Source organism: Rhineura floridana, chromosome 1 (assembly GCF_030035675.1).
Source record: "Rhineura floridana isolate rRhiFlo1 chromosome 1, rRhiFlo1.hap2, whole genome shotgun sequence".
In the NCBI taxonomy this organism is placed as follows: Eukaryota; Metazoa; Chordata; class Lepidosauria; order Squamata; family Rhineuridae; genus Rhineura; species Rhineura floridana.
This window is the reverse complement of record NC_084480.1, coordinates 176,146,256-176,162,969: the sequence shown is the minus strand read 5'-3', so window position 1 is coordinate 176,162,969 and position 16,714 is coordinate 176,146,256. Positions and strand designations below refer to the sequence as shown.

Sequence of the window (16,714 nt, the reverse complement as noted above, 5' to 3'; positions counted from 1 at the left end):
AAATAAGAAAAGCTACTTTATTTATAGAAATACATAGTAGAGAGAAAAGCATACCTAGTTCTAACTAACTAACTAAGCTGGAGGCGCAGCGCCCAGGCTTGAGAGTTGCCCTCATGGCTAGGAGAGAGAGCGCAGAGACAAAGGTGTCTCCTGTCTCTTGGACAGTCAGAGAAGAGAAGAGAGGAAAGGGAGGAAGGAGGAGGGGCAGATAAGCTTCCTTAAGACGTATCAGTAACAATGGAAGGAAGTCAGTCAGAGCATCACAGGTAAAGGTAATCAAGCGTAGCCATCTGGAGGACCCTAGCTCTATCTCCCTTCTGGAACATAGACAAAAGAACAAAACAGGAGTTGCTCTTGCCCCACTTCCAACATAACTGAATATAAAAATCACTGCAGAATGAGAAGGGAAAGATAAAAACTCCACAATAAACAAGCACAGATCAAGACAGTAAAAAACAAATGTAGGATCCTGACAAACAAAGAGTCCAAATATAGGCCTGAGCCACAAAGAATTAAAAATGAAATCCAGAGAATATTTCTGAAGCTACTGCCCTAAGCAAAGGCAGGAACATAACTGGTCACTTCAGGGGAACAGAGCCAAAAGTCTTCCTCGAAGATGACTGTGTTCCTGCCTTGGAGCACTAGGGGGAGTCAAACCAATTTGAATCCACAGGAGAACTTCAGCATCAGAGGGTGGTAGAGTTGGAGAAGTGAAGGTCACAAGCGGGGATATAGGAAAGACACAAAGGTAGAAACACAGGATGGGGATTTCAAGACAAGGACCAAGAGCATATACTACATATGAAAGGAGTTGGGAAGCCAGTAGAGAATACAGTAAATAAATAAAAGAGACAAATTTTGAGAAGGGACATAATATGGTGTAAACAACAGCAGAGAGAAGTATTTTGGCAGAAGTGCTTTGGACAGAGGAGACAGTATTGAGGCATGAAAAAGGAACAATAGAATGCAGGATATTGCAATAGCCAAAGCAGAAGATGACAAGAACATGGACCAGAATTTCAGCCAAGGGGATGGAGAAGAGTGGACAGATTTTTGCAGTATTGTACAAGGAAAAGCAACATAACTTGGCAACCGATTGAATGTGGGGAGCAAAGAACAGAGAAGAATCAAAGATAAAATCAATGCTGCATGCCTACTCGACAGAGCAGATAGCAATGTTGGTTGTTGATGCATGTGGTGACCAGTTGAACAGGAAGGCATACGTGGAGAACAATTTTCTCACCTGGGCAGCAAAAAGATTATCTGCAACTTTAGCAAGAGTAGTTTCAATGGAAGGCAAAAGGTGGATGCCAGATTATAAAGGCTCAAGAGTGGATTTAGAGAAGTTAATGCAGTAGGAATAAACAAACAGAGCATTCCAAGAGTTTGGAAGAAAGAAGAATTAAGTAGTTAGAATTGAGGAGGTGACAAGGGAGGTTTCATATGTATTGAGATGGTAACATCTTGAATAAAGAAAGAGCCAGAGCAAAGGGATAGGTTCATTACAGTAGAGGAAAGAGAGTAGGAAAGAAAATGGCAATGAGGACTGCTTGTGGGTTTCCCATAGGCATCTGGGTGGTCACCTTGAGAACAGGGTGCTGGGCTGGATGGGCCATTGACCTGATCCAGCAGACTCTTCTTATGAGGAGCTTGGAGGGGATAGGAGCAAAAGGGCAGGGACCTGCAGAAACCCGGTGACAACAGTGTGGCCATCTCATCAAAAAACACTGGCAGGAAGGGAATGGGAGAAAAGACTGGGAATACAGAGGACAGAATGTACAGAGAATGAAATGGACAATTTTATGTCGGAGAGTATCAAAATGCTGCACTGCGGAATGGAGAGTTTTGAGCGAGCTTATGTGTGTGTGTTTGAATCTTTGCTAAGATTCTACCTTCCCTGCAAATTAGTCAGACAGAGACTTTAAGCTTTAAAATAAGAAATAACTACTTTATTCTGGAAGTACATACTTGATAGGAAAGAGTTCTATATCTAGCTAACTAGCTATGTTGGAGCAGCAGACTCTGATCCCAGGGTCTGCCCACATGCTGAACGAGAGGAGAGACAAAAAGAAAGATGTCTGCTCCCCTCTCGAGAAAGAAGACTGGGAAGGAGGGAAGGAACTGAGATCAACATTCCTTGCATATCAGTAAAGCAGGAAGGAAGAGACAGCAGGAGATCAAAGGACAGGTGTAGCCTAGCAACCAAGAGGTCTCCTCTCTAGCTACGCCTTTAGCCCCATGCAGCCTCAACCCACAAGTTGGAGTTGAACCTCATACATTCCAACATTTTATAACTGGAAAAAAAGAGGAAAGGTTTTGGGCAGAAAGGGGAATGAGAGAAAAAGGAAGGAGGCAGAGGAGAAAGCCTCAGTAGATCATATAAGATAGAGAAGTTGGGATTGTGAGAATGGGTCAGGGTAATCTAACTGTGTTGCTTAGGCAGTTAGATGGTAAAAGAAGGAGCAAAGCATCAATTTCAAATGATCAAAATCATACAAAGCTTTTGATTTCCTTCAAATGTCCTCAGCAGACCAAGAGCATGACTGGAGACAACAAACACAGGGAATAAGCCAGAGCTGGGTATTGTGGGATGAGCATTTTATTAGGACAGTGGGAAAAATGAATAAAGCGCTGATGACTGGAAGGAGGTTGAAGGATTGAAAGACTGGAGAACTTAAGATGTGGGAAGAAGTTGCAGATCATGGAAGAAGAAAAAGGCAGAGCAGGAAGAATGTGGACAGCTTGAAATGCTGAAGCAGATACAGTGATTCTTGGAGAGGGGGCTTCTGCAACACAGAGGTGTAATACAGAACAAATTAAGAGTGCAGAAGATCAAGAGAGTGGCTATGGAAGTGAGTGAGTAGCACTCTAAAAAGCACACTCACTCTAAAATAGATTTAGTTTTAGTAATAAATAAGAATTATGAATAAATCATTAATTACTTTCATTATATATCATGGCTCCTATTTATGGGGTTGTGAGATTCCCCTATGTAGATATACATAATGAATGGAAATGAATCCATTATGTTGGGCTCATGTACAGATTACTATTTCCATTTACTTACTTGTCTCCAGGTTCTGCCACAGTCAGATGTTATATACATTTCTTCTTTATATTCAACAAGCTGGGAACCCAGATTTCCTGAGAACAAAGGTAAAATAAGCAAGGATTACTAGGCCTACGTAATAAGTTATTTGTAGTCAGTTCTGAAAAACCTACTCCCCAAAAATGAAGCACTTTCATGTTATGATTAGAATTAGCTCAAGGGCTGCTTCACAAAAGCTGCGTACCAGCAAAAGGCTGTCTACGTATTCCAGGTTCTCAGCAGCAACTCAAACACCCAATAATGAGTCAAGGATCACGTTAAGGAATTTTAAATTACCAAAGCATGTAACTATAGGACTGAAAAGGAATGAATAGTGGTCAGAGTTTTGCCTTGAAGCAGGATATCTTATCATCCCTGCCAGGTACCTGCTCAACTTATGCTGTACAAACTGTTCTTCCTAATGTTACCTTTTCCTAATGTTTGTATCTGTAATTTACAGTAATCTCTTTCAGATATAACCTCAGTGTTAAGATAAACTAACTATTCCCTCTCTTCAATATGAGAGCCTCTTAAAATTTTGAACATGTCCTTTTCATCATTTTTGTTGATTAAAAGTGCCCAGTTCCTTCCCAGCTTTGCAATGGCAAACACCCATGGTAATTTCAGCAGAAATACCCACTATTGCACCAGACATCTGCACAATTCCTTTCCCACTGATCAAAAGTACAAATTTGGGGGCAGGGTAACAACTAAATTGCCCAAGGCCTAGCCATTGTTACTCCTTCCCATTCCTCATAGCAGTAGCAGCAGCAGCAGCAGAATTCCACCAGCATATAGGCAAATATAAATCATACAACCTTCAAATGTATTCACATAATGGGGCCCCACCCCTGCATGTTTCGTGTGCCAACCCCTCCAGGTCGCCAAGGCACCCCATCTCTTCCTTCCCCAGGTCACCAAGGCACCTTCCCCCCTTCCTGGGTTACCAAGGCACCCCACCTCCCCCCATGATGCTAAGGTACCTGCCCCCAGACCTTCTCCCACGGAGGAAGGAGGCAGGCAGCAGAGGCAAGCTGCAAAAGAAGGACCGGTGACATAGGCCTAGGTAGCTCCGCAGTCCTGCTCTTCTGCCATTGAGGAGCTACCTTGCCTTGTCACTCCATGGCTCACCCAGGCCACCACCTGCTGCTGCTGCCCACTCACGCACATGCTCTCTGCCCAGTCTCACCCACATGCTCTCTGCCCAGTCTCACCCACTTACCTTCCTTCCTCCCCACCACTACTTGGCCTCCCATGAACCATGGCTCACATGGGCTGCTGCCAGCCACCACCTGCTCGCGTATTCACTCTCCTGCTTGCCATCCAGTTTGGCCCTATGTATGCTGCTGTCCACTAGCTCTCTAACTCTGACTGGTCTTATTCTCCTACCCTACCCTCGCCACGACTTAAGCTGCCAGCCACTGTCCACCCACCCACCCTGTGCGCGGTCTGCCCCCCTCACTGCTGCCTGCTCACTCTCCTACTATCCGCCCAGTCTCACCTCCTCACTTGCCCTCACCACCAGATGGCTCCTTTGAGTCGTCACACTGTACTTAGCAGTTCCACCTGTCTGTGGTCAAGTGAACTGCAGAGATACAACACTTACAAAAATATTAGAATCACAGAATAGTAGACTTGGAAGGGACCTATAAGGCCATTGAGTCCAACCCCCTGCTCTGGTCATGCCTCCATCGGATGAGTCCTCAGAGGAGGATGAGGAGCAGTGGAGAGTCACAGCAGACCCAGGAGAGGGAACAAGCAGAATCTCCCAAGACATAGCTCCAGACCTCCTGCTGTTGGAAAATGTTCAAGACACAGCTGGAGCCCCTTAGACTCAGAGATTGAAGAGGAGGTTCCTCTGCCCCCTGCAGAGCAAAGATGCCAGGGAGTAACCAAGCAACACAGGAGTTCTGGCTGTTTAAGGTTGCAAACTTCTAGGAGCCGGAGGACTGATTGCAATCACCTGAACCAAGGAGTGGAGTTTAAAAGGCAGTGAGAGGCCTATTGCCCTCCACAGGAAGCAACGTTGGACACCAGTGTCAAACCTTTGCCAGCTGTGTCTGGACCCTGGATTGATTTACTAGAATATTGGACCCTTATATTTTCTACTGACATTGCTTTCAGAAACTGAACTGGTACGTGGTGCTTGAAACGAAACCCTAGATCTTCTCTCACTTCTCCTTGTTATCCTCAAGCCTTGACAGATTTACAACCCAGCCATTGCCTGGCCAACTAATTGTTTTATGGCACCATTAATCACGGCACCCAATTTCTCCCAACTTATTGGATTATCCCCATTATCAGGTAAACCCAAATTTATAGGGGAAAAGCATTGAGACTGGTGTTGTTTGAGGGCAACATTATGTGGACTATGTAAATTAAATGGGAAAGCAAACACACAGTAAACTCCAGAGTAGACAAGCCCTTAGTTGGATTTCTGATTCCTTTTAATTTTTTCATTGCCACAACAGGCAGCAATAGAGTTTTACTTTGGCCACCCTGGCAGTCATCCAGCATTTTTTCATAAGATATTGTGTTATTTAAAACGGCAGTACTATATAACACGGCAAACAATATTTCTACCCTGAATGCCACAAAACAATACAAAATCCAGGGTATTTTTTTTGGGGGGGTGGGGGAATAGCAGCCATTCGGCTGAGCCACTGAAGTTAGCTCACTACCATCACTGCCACTCTTGAATGTAAGCCCCCACCTCAGAATGGAACAGATGAATAGCAAATGGCTACAAATGTGACTAAGAAGAACCGTTTTCATTCATACCTATTCGATACTCTGTGCATTTGTTTTGGAATGAATGAAAAGTGAACTGAATGGGCCCCTTGTGGCTCAATTGCTAATTCATTCTGAAAAAATGCACACCCCTATTAAGAGCAAGGACAAAATTAGTTCTTCTCCAGTCTTCCAGAAGGACACTGGTTTTAATAAGAGTTTTGTTAAGATAGCAAAAAAATGGGGAAAGCTCACCTCTTCTGGACATTTACTGGGTCATGCTCATCTGAATTCATTTAGGGTTAACAAATTATTATTATTATTTTATTATTATTATATTTATTAGTCGCCCATCTGGCTGGTTGTCCAGCCACTCTGGGCGACGTACAAAGTAAAATACATTAAACATTAAAATGTTAAAATATTAGAACCCAACCATAAAAACTTAACCCAACCCAAAGGCTTGCCTGAAGAACCAGGTCTTCAAAGTCCGGCAGAAGCTCATCATCGAAGGGGCATGGCGGAGATCATTTGGGAGAGAATTCCAAAGGGTGGGGCCCACTATTGAAAAGGCCCTCCCTCTGGTCCTCACCAGTCTGGCTGTTTTAACCGGTGGGATCGAGAGAAGGTCTTCTGAGGCTGATCTTGTTGAGCGGCATCCCTGCCGATGCTGGAGGTGCTCCTTCAGATAGACTGGCACGAAACCGTATAGGGATTTAAAGGTCAGAACCAACACCTTGAATTGCGCTCGGTAAGCAACTGGTAACCAGTGCAACTCCTTTAGCACTGGAGTGATGTGATCTTGCCGCTTTAATCAGACGAGCCGCTGCATTCTGTACCAGTTGCAATTTCCAGACCGTTTTCAAGGGTAACCCCACGTAGAGCGCATTACAGTAGTCTAGGCGAGAGGTGACCAGGGCATGTACTACTGGTGGGAGGAGATGGTTGGGAAGGTAGGGGCGCAGCCTCCGTATCAGATGGAGTTGATACAGCGCCGCCCGGCTCACAGCCGAAACCTGAGCCTCCATGGACAGCTGGGAATCAAGAATGACCCCCAGGCTGCGGACCTGGTCTTTCAGGGGCAATCGTACCCCATTGAGCACCAGGTCTATATCCCCTAACCTTCCCTTGTCTCCCACAAACAGTACCTCAGTTTTGTCTGGATTCAGCTTCAGCATATTCCTTCCCATCCAGCCACTCACCGACTTCAGGCACTTGGATAGGGTTTCTACAGCCAACCTTGGTGAAGATTTAAATGAGAGATAGAGCTGCGTGTCATCCGCATATTGATGACACCGCAGCCCAAAACTCCTGATGATTGCCCCCAGCGGCTTTATATAGATGTTAAACAGCATCGGAGAGAGGATAGAACCCTGTGGCACCCCACAAGTGAGAGGCCAAGGATCCGACATCTCCTCCTCCAATGCTACTCTTTGGTACCTACCAGAGAGGAAGGAGTGGAACCACTGCAATACAGTGCCTCCTACTCCTAACCTCTCCAGGCTGTCCAAGAGAATAGCGTGGTCAACGGTATCAAAAGCCGCTGAGAGATCAAGGAGGACAAGGAAGGTGCATTCGCCTCTATCCCACGCCCTCCTCATATCATCCACCAAGGCGACCAAGGCTGTTTCAGTCCCATGTCCAGGCCTGAAGCCCGATTGAGATGGATCCAGATAATCTGCTTCCTCCAAGTGCGCTTGCAATTGCTTTGCCACCACCCGCTCAATCGCCTTGCCTAAGAATGGTAAATTTGAAACTGGGCGGAAGTTGTTCAAATTTCGAGGGTCCAAGGAGGGCTTCTTTAAAACTGGTTTTATTATTGCCTCCTTGAGCGCTGATGGCATTACTCCCTCTTCGAGTGAAACATTTACCACCAGCTTAATCCCCTCACCCAGTCTATCTTTGCAGCTCATAATGAGCCACGATGGGCAAGGGTCGAGTAAGCAGGTGGTTGGCTTTAAGGTTGAAAGCACCTTGTCCACTTCATCAGATTACTGAACAAGCTTTTGGTTAGCCTCATCATTGTTGGATCAACATGGCTAAATATCACCTCCCAACTTTCCTTCTGGAGCAGTTTGAGTAATTCAGGTTTGGCTTTATTGCCTGTTCCTCTCCTTCTGAGCTGAACAATGGTCCCACTGTCTTTCTTGACCTCTGTTTCTAACAACTGTGTAATAACCCTTCTTGCTATTTCTAGCACCCTGTGCTAGCTGCAGCCCGTTCTCTGCCTCTGCTTTCTGATTCTGTCCTTACAAGCTTGAGCTACATCAGTATCTACTTCCATGGAAGTTTCTTCTCTGACATTACCGTTTGTTGTCACATAATTTAAAAGATCCCTGTGCAACCAGTTAGGTTTTCCACTATTATTTTTCTTCATTAGTATGTACCTTTGGTCTCACTCTGAGTTGATGAGCCCTTTTAGCAATTCTTTCCATAGGGATATACTTTCTAACTTTTGGCACTTGTAATAAAATTATAAATTACAAAATTATATTATGTTATATAAAATTATAACATAAATATATTTTTGCTGTTTCAAAGCCCTATCTTGATCCCTAGGTTGAGTGTATCCTCTAAGGGGACTTCCTGTTGGTCAAATCCAGAATTTTAATAGCTGAGCCTCTGCCTGTCTTTATTGACTACTAGAAAACTGACCATTTTCTGCACTGTGTGTAAAGACTTCTGTCTCTAGAAAACACTGTAAAAAGGTAAAGGTGCCCCCGCACTTATAGTGCGAGTCGTTTCCGACTCTTAGGGTGACGTCTTGCGACGTTTACTAGGCAGACCATATATATGGGGTGGGATTGCCAGTTCCGTCCCCTGCCTTTCTTTACCCCCCCAGTCATGAGAAATATGCTGTATCATCCCAATAATATGAACTATATTTTAAATTCTAGTTTGTTCCTCAAACTCTTTCAACTGGTATAAAACAACCCATATTACTGATAGGAAGCCACCAATGATATCATGCTGTACTGTAAAATTATTATAAACCTCAAAACAAAAGTTATTTCCTTTGATGCCAGTCCCTGGGCTTCCTATACTTCCCCAGTGGTTCTATACTGAGTGTGTTCTGACATTACTCACACATGTCTCTATGTTTTGTAAGTTCAGGAACAGAAAAGGAGCAAGTCCAAGTTGAACAGTAAAGAGAGATCCAAGGTACAAATACATGCAAGATTCTCCACTTTCAGGAGTTCACTTCTATATGCCATGCAGGAGAGTAAAGGAAGCCAAGTGAGGAAGCAGGCAGGAAGCGTGTGAGCCAAAGGTCCGCTCTCAGTCTCCCTGCATGCAGAAGAGCCATGCATTTTGTGCAAAAGTGAAGTGAGAGTGAAGTGGTAGAATTTTGGACTATTCTACTTCAGTCTATTTTGAATGGCCCCATATAACAAACTCTCTGCATGTACAGACATATTAGAGAAAGGCCAAGCCCTCTGCTATATTTTTGAGTACTCCCAAATTGTTATTATTTAAATTTAGGGATATCAAAGATTATTACTTCCACCTACTCTCTGAAGTGATACAGCCCAGAAAACTATACATTCATTCTGCATAAAATGGCTCTATGTGACCTGGAACAGAGTTAAGGGTCCCCTAAGAGGGCTTCTCATTGTGTTTGCCTTTTGTATGTTTTTAAATTGTAGGCCATTGGTAGGAACTTGTTTTACTTTTGCTTTTAATTCATACAGTCCTAGTGCAACATAAGGCACTTTATAAGTAATTAACAATGACTATATTTGCACTAAATGTTTGTTCATTTCCATTTTCTGACTTAGGGGCAGGGAGGATTAGTGAAAAACACGTCCATTTCAATCCATTGTTGTCCTTAGCTGCTGCTGTTCGTATTCACTATTTTCTTCCTGGGTGTTGCTACTGTCTCTTTCCTGGATTAGTCCTATGTGTGATCCAAGCTAATCAGGATCATACAGTGAGCAGGATGACATCACTACACTACATACCCAATAATATTTGGTTATGTGGTATCACTGAGGCGAAATGAAGTCAACTGACAAAGACAGCAAGAAAAAGGCAATGCAAATGAATAGGCAAAGGCTTTTCCCCATGTCTCTGATGGTCCTGCTTTTGTATCAGTGTTTTCAGGTTAACAGTACTATAGTGGTATTCACTAATAGGCAAAAAAACCTTGCGGTTTAAGAACATGCCTATAGCCAACAAATATTTCTATCAAACTATAAAAAACAGGGAAATTGGGCAGCTATAGTGAAGGCACCAGGGGAGCAGGAGACCTGACCTCCTCTCTGAGATATTGTATTGCCCTACAAATTTGTAAAAATGCAAACACAATTTGGATTCACAGTCCAATCCACTTCCTGTGTAGCTTGGAAGAATTTGGTAACTTGGTGAATGTCTCTGCTTTTTAATCTAGGAGGTAAGAAATGGGATCATGTGCAAGTTTGTTGAGAACGGGTTGATCATTTGCATGCTTATTGAGTTCTGGCCCCGATTAGCCAAGCCAAATAGATGTTAGTCTGGCTTTTAGAACACTTACAGTTGGTTCTTACTGAGCATGCCCCTGCCTTATCACTGACTTTAATGTTAAATTTCTTAAATTAATGAAAAATCAGCCATGCATTTTTTAAATTTTTAAATTGCAGAAGATGAAGGTCAGAGTATGGGATAAGGCCAGTAATAGGATTACAGGTATTCTGTGAACATGGCTGATTTTTAATTAATTTCAATAAATTATGAAACCACTGACAGAAAAAAGTCCAACAGGGGTCTGGATTGTTTTTCTTGTTTTACACTTTGAATTCTAGATTCTCTTTGAGCGTTCTGTGTGTTGCCATGAAAACTCAGAGGGTTGTTAAGCAAGCATTTCTGAGTTCAAGGCTATAAGTTTTGTAAGGTTTTGTTTTGAAATGAGCTTATGGGAAGCATGAGAATGGCATGGGGGATATTTTCAATTTTACATTGCAGAATGTGAAAAATCCATGCTGGCTATAGTATACAGCCACTCTCATGGCTGTAAAATTACTGTGGGGGAAAATTGCAATTCATTCTTGTTGCTCCAGATGTGGAGCCTGGCTTTCCATTCAGATGGAGTTGAATCACCTTAAACCAAGGTAGGTCAGCATGATGCATTGTGGGTGAGACTATAAAGCATTTGCAAGCACTTGGTTGATTGTGTTCCAGAATATCTTGGGTTACTGTCAAACTTCAGTTAATTCATACCTGAACTACAGTAGTGAAAAGAAGGAATGGACAGATTCAGCTTCTCCCCCTTGCTCCCACAGGATGTTCTGCACTCAGGGTGAGAGGGGAGGCGTGGGTGACTCTGGGAATTGTAGAGAGGCACCTGGCTTTCCCACAGTCTCTCTTATGGGTGCAGTGGGCTTGGAGCACAACTTGCCTGGAGAAAGGGGGGAACACAATACTCCACACAGCCCCCAGTGGCTCCCACCTTCCTCCTACCAAGTGCTTGTTGCTGCCACTGCCTCTTCTTTCTCTAGTCAAGACTAAAAGGAATTTAGAGAGGCTGCATCCCCCTCCCTGCAAGGTTGTGACATCTGTGGTGATGGCATCAATGGGTGAAGGAATGTCAGCGTAAGAAGGTAAAAGCAAAATAGAGAAGATATCCTCCACCCTGGGCATTTCTTCTTATCTCCCCCTCAAAGCAGAATGGAAATAACAAGACACAATTGAAGTGAATTAACTAGCTTATATAGATAGACAATATACAAGGAATTGGTTAAAATTAAATTAATATAATATAGTATTATGTAACTTTAGATCAATGAACACCAAAAACAAAGTGCACTCTCTTTTTTTACCTGCCCCCATTATGAGTCCTGGTGCTGTATCCTTGGTATGAACCATTCCTGACACATATGGATTGTCTGGCCAGCGAAGATGGAGGTGAAGGTGGCAATCAGGCTATAAAGATAACAAAGAAAAGTCTTTGTTTTTAACAGAGTGGCAGGAATGCCTCTAATTTTTAAAACAGCCACACACTATGGGGAAATGGTATGTAATGACAGCTCCCTGTAGAGAGACAAGGTTAATAAGCTCATGAAAATACACTATTACTCCTACTACTCCTATTTCTACTTCTGCTACTGTGCTAATGTACTGTGTGCTAGTGCCAACAGCACAATGGAACAAATACTGTACTGAGATGTCTCATGATTCCATTTCTAGGGCATTAGCACTGTTATGCTTTGGTGGTCTTCGAAAAAAGTCACCCACTCCTTGCTTCATCACAGTGAAATTGTACCAGTGTGCTATACAGCGACTGACTGGACACTTTAAAATAGCAACAGCAGCAACAAACTAACCAGCAAAAATGTGTTATCACAGGAATGTTTTCAGTCACCATCACTATGGGAAATATATTTTAAGAGTTTTTAGAGCATTCTCCTAGCTCAGAGTAGTTCAATTTATACTTTTTTTCTGCACTGCAAACTCACATGTATCTCCCATAGAGATATATCTGATAGCCATGTGAGGTTTCCTCCTTGTCTAATCTCCTCTTCCAGACTTGGAAATTATTGTGAATTGTTTTTATTTATTTGTTATTGAGATTTCTATTCCACCCTTCACTCTAAGGTTGCATCAACAGAAATAAAAACAAGTTATATCTAAAACCAACATCCACTGGGGATGATTAAAGGATCTCATAAAAATACATTTTGCATTTTTTTCAACATCTGCTATCAAAAGAATCATCGTATCACTCACTCACAATCACTGGAGGTACTTCCAAGCTTAGACCTGGGATTAAATTGCTTTTTAAAAATGTGTTTTTAAATCTGTATATTTGTTTTTAATTATTAACCGACCAGAGAGCTTCGGCTATGGGCGGTATACAAATGCAATAAATGAATAAATTTCACAAATGTATTAACGCAGACGATCATGCCAACCGCTAGGGATGGGCGAATCTGTCCATTCCCGTTTTTCTCAGTTTCTCATTTTTCCAGTCTTAAGTTCAGTTCTCCACATTTCTGCATCAGTTTAGAATTGTTTTTTTAAAAAGAATTCCTTATGCAAATGCAACAGATAATTTTTCCTTACATATACAAGTTGGTATACAATTTTGCTTCATGTGCATTTTTGTACACACTACCTGGCTGCAGTACTGCAAAATTCAGAGAAGTGTGAATTTCAAAGGATGGCTGTGTTTCAGTGTGTTGTTTCAGAAGGTGTAAATCTGATGCAAACTGAATGGATTTTCTCCCCCATCCCTATTAAGAGCATCCACTCAGCCAAACCTTCGACTCCGACTCCTCTATTTTTCTACTGTCCGACTCCACCCAAAATTGCTTCCAACTCCACAGCCCTGGAAAGGGCTGTAAATGTCTTTTTAAACTGGAAGCTCTTGTAGGAGCATTTTTATCGCTGCCTGAATATGCGCTGATCTTGGCATCACAGCATTTGTCTTCATCTGGGTCCTGGGTCATACACTGACACACAAAATGTTTTCCATCTTGAGTTATGGTGAAATGCTCAACTACAGCTGACTTCATGGGAAGCTTCTTTGACATTTTGAATTTATATTTTAAAAAATGTGTCAATCAAAATTTATTTTGAAGCCGGAGTCGGTACATTTCTACCAACTCCGACTCCACCCAAAATTGCTTCCAACTCCACGACTCCGACTCCACAGCCCTGCACTCAGGACCATTGCTCCTTCAAAACAGGCATCTTGGCCTTGATCTTATTCTTCCTTCAAGGAATGTAACTACACTGATAAAAAAAAGTTTCAGGGATAACTAGGGGTAGAAATTAGCTTGTTGAAGCTGGGATTCATTGTCTGGTTGTGACTGAAATGTTGTACAGCTGTACATTAATATATTCTGGAATCACAGAACCAAACCACCTGTGATGCGGGAAATCTATGAATACATCTTTATTAACATTTTTTCTCATCAAAATCCACCTCCCAAAATGTGCTTTTACCTTTGCCCAAAGAAGGGAAGACAGGTACCCATTTTGTATCCTTTTTTAAATAGCAGCTTTGGGATGGGTAGATTTTGATGAGGAAATTTATGCAGAGAAGAAAGGACTGACAAGCCCTTCATTTCACAGTAGCTGTTTTTCAGCTTAAAAAGAATCCAGCAGATATAATTAAGAATCTCCCAGGTCACTTGTAGTTTGACCTCATCTAAAATACAGGCCCTGATCTCTATGTATGGATGTGAAAGCTGGACAGTGAAAAAAGTGGGTAAGAGAAAAATCAACTCCTTTGAAATGTGATGTAGGAGGAGAGCATTGTACACTCCATGGACTGCGAAAAAGACAAATAATTGGGTGTTAGAACAAATTAAACCAGAACTATCACTAGAAGCTAAAATGATGAAACTGAGGTTATCATACTTTGGACACATCATGAGAAGGCATGATTCACTAGAAAAGCCAATAATGCTGGCAAAAACAGAAGGGAGTAGAAAAAGAGGAAGGCCAAACAAGAGATGGATTGATTCTATAAAGGAAGCCACAGACCTGAACTTACAAGATATGAAGAGGGCGGTTTATAACAGATACTGTTGGAGGTCACTGATTCATAGGATTCCCATAAGTCAAAATCGACTTGAAGGCACATAACAACAAAAAATACAATAGGGTCAGAAACAACCCCCTGCCCAATGTGCAGGAGCAAGATATTGGATGAGGCAAACTTTCACCCAAATAAAAATGTCCTAAGTGGCCTTTTTGGAGCCAGTTGCACTACACACAGTATGCAGCTAACCATTATGTTTGCCATGCAAGAAACGTTTCCTCCTATTAAGACTGAGTGGCAGCCCTACAGAGCTCTGCTTGCAGCTGAACTATGACATGTAAAAGTGTGAGAGAATGATACATTAAGGCACCTCCACCATTATAGTGTTCTTATCATTGGAAGTATGCATGGGATCACAATCCTACCAAGTAAAATTTTTAAATGTGAAGAGCCTTGCACAAAATGCAATTTGGAAGGGAATCTCTTTAATTCTTACTCAACTGACATGAGATTTATGACACAAACACTTGGTACACTATTGCTGAGTAACTACCCTTTCAAGAATAGCATGGTCGATACTCTTCCATAGCCAGATCCTAAGCCACTTTCGAAACAGCTGAAGGTTAGAATCCTGTGAAGTAGGGTTAACACACAGATCCTCATTACAACAAAAGCAAGGCTCAGATCAAGCCATGGGGGAAAACCATGAGGCTCTGGTAGCATATCAATGGAGACAGTAGCAAACATCAATGGTGAAGTAAAAGAATACAATACTGACAGGCTGGGAGACTAAGCTCCCAATTTCAGCCATACTGTGGACTATATTCTTGAAGCAAATAGGTGTGGCCTGAGCCAAACATGAGCTTCTCTTCAAGTCATCTTTGGCTCTGATAGGAGCTCCAAAGGCAAAGTTGCTTTGCCACTGTCAGAGTGGTAGGAAGGGAGGGAAGCAAAGGAAAAACTCTTTGCGACTACTGGAGCTGCCCCTTATTCCACTTTCTCAATCCTTACTGAAACAGGCTGCCTGTATAAACTCTGCCTCTCCTGTCTTCCCCTGCCATACCTAGTTAGTTCAGATGAATTTATGAAATCGAGTTTTTCTCCATTGCCTTTTGGGGTCAACTGCCTCTTTACATCCAGACCTCAAGAGGACCCCTGTACTTTTAACGTATTTTACAAGGCTGCACAAAAGGAAAATCACTATGTTGTAGGTTCTCTCTTTATAATGTTGCGATGATAGGAAAAGAAACACCCAGCAGAATGCTCCCTTCTGTGCAACACTAAAATCAACATTTGTAAGAAGTTATTTTAGCAAACTCACACTTTTTTGGCTCCTTAGCCCACAGAACAGCTTCCACTTCCCTCCTTCCTGCTGTAAGTTTAGAGCCTCTCCTGGACCTGGGGTCTCTTGACGATGTGCTTCAAACTACTTCCTCTTTTGCCACTCTTTCTTTGGCTCCGTGCTGTCACTACCCACTGCTTCTTCTGCAAGTCCCTGCTTCTCAATGTGTTCTGTCTCATGTCCTTAAGCTTTTTGGCATAATTGCAAGCCAGGCTCCTTGTCTGTTCAAAATTTAGGGTAGAAACACACTCACTGTTCTGCCACTTCCAGTGCATCTCCACCTCTCTCTTCTGAAAATGGGGACACATGACACTAGTCAAACACTGCTCCTTTTTGCCGTGAAACTTAGTGGGAGCAGCTTGAGTGTTGTTTTTTAAATTCCGTTTCAGAGATTTCACAACTGATTGGCAGATCAACTCATTCTCCCTCAGATGCAGCTAACTGAAGTGCTTTGCACTAGCGACTAGTGTGTTCAAAGCCTTAGACTCCCCTCTCTCCTGTCAATGGCATATAGCCTGTCTTGCCTTAAGGAGCGGCTAAGTTTTCCCAAGCTCCTCCTCTTTTCTCTGGCCTCTCCTTTCCTGTCTCTTCTGTCCTTTTGCCTTCTGGTTCTTGTTTTTAGTTCACTGCTCTCCCCCCTTCCTCCAACCACCCCACATCTTCATTTCCTACCACTTAGTATCACTTTCTCCTGGGTCACCATCTCACAGATTTTCCTATTCTTTATCCTCCTGTTTTGCCTACATAGCTCCTCCTGTTCTTGGGTGCTTCCACACCAGACACTCAATCGCTTACCTTTATGGAGCATCCACATAACAAGCCTTATCTACATGGTGGTTTACTGTGTGTTTGCTGCTTCTAACATCTCCTCTTAATTCACATTGTTCACATGATGTTACTGGCAAACAGAAGCTATTACACAGTTTTCTCCCTGTAAATGTGTACTAACCCAATCCGCTGATAATACAAAAAGTGGAGAGAAAAAAAGTCTCCACTCTGCTCCACTAGTGGTTGCAGATGCTTTGCTTCAAAGTTTTTAGGCTGGTGTGTCAATCATTACTTTTTTAAACATCCTTTTCCACACCCACTA

At 42.6% G+C, this 16,714-nt stretch overlaps 1 protein-coding gene across 6 annotated transcripts in view; it reads right to left on the bottom strand.

Annotated features, from left to right (window-relative positions):
* The window catches only part of SORCS2 (sortilin related VPS10 domain containing receptor 2), a 202,202-nt gene that overhangs the window by 66,311 nt on the left and 119,177 nt on the right, over positions 1-16,714 (bottom strand). For all 6 annotated transcript variants that reach the window (XM_061587457.1, XM_061587478.1, XM_061587444.1 and 3 more), the window contains 2 exons: positions 11,614-11,716; positions 3,068-3,144 (listed from right to left, as the gene is read on the bottom strand). In XM_061587457.1, coding sequence (XP_061443441.1) covers positions 3,068-3,144; positions 11,614-11,716 — 180 coding nt within the window. The remainder of the gene's footprint in view (positions 1-3,067; positions 3,145-11,613; positions 11,717-16,714) is intronic.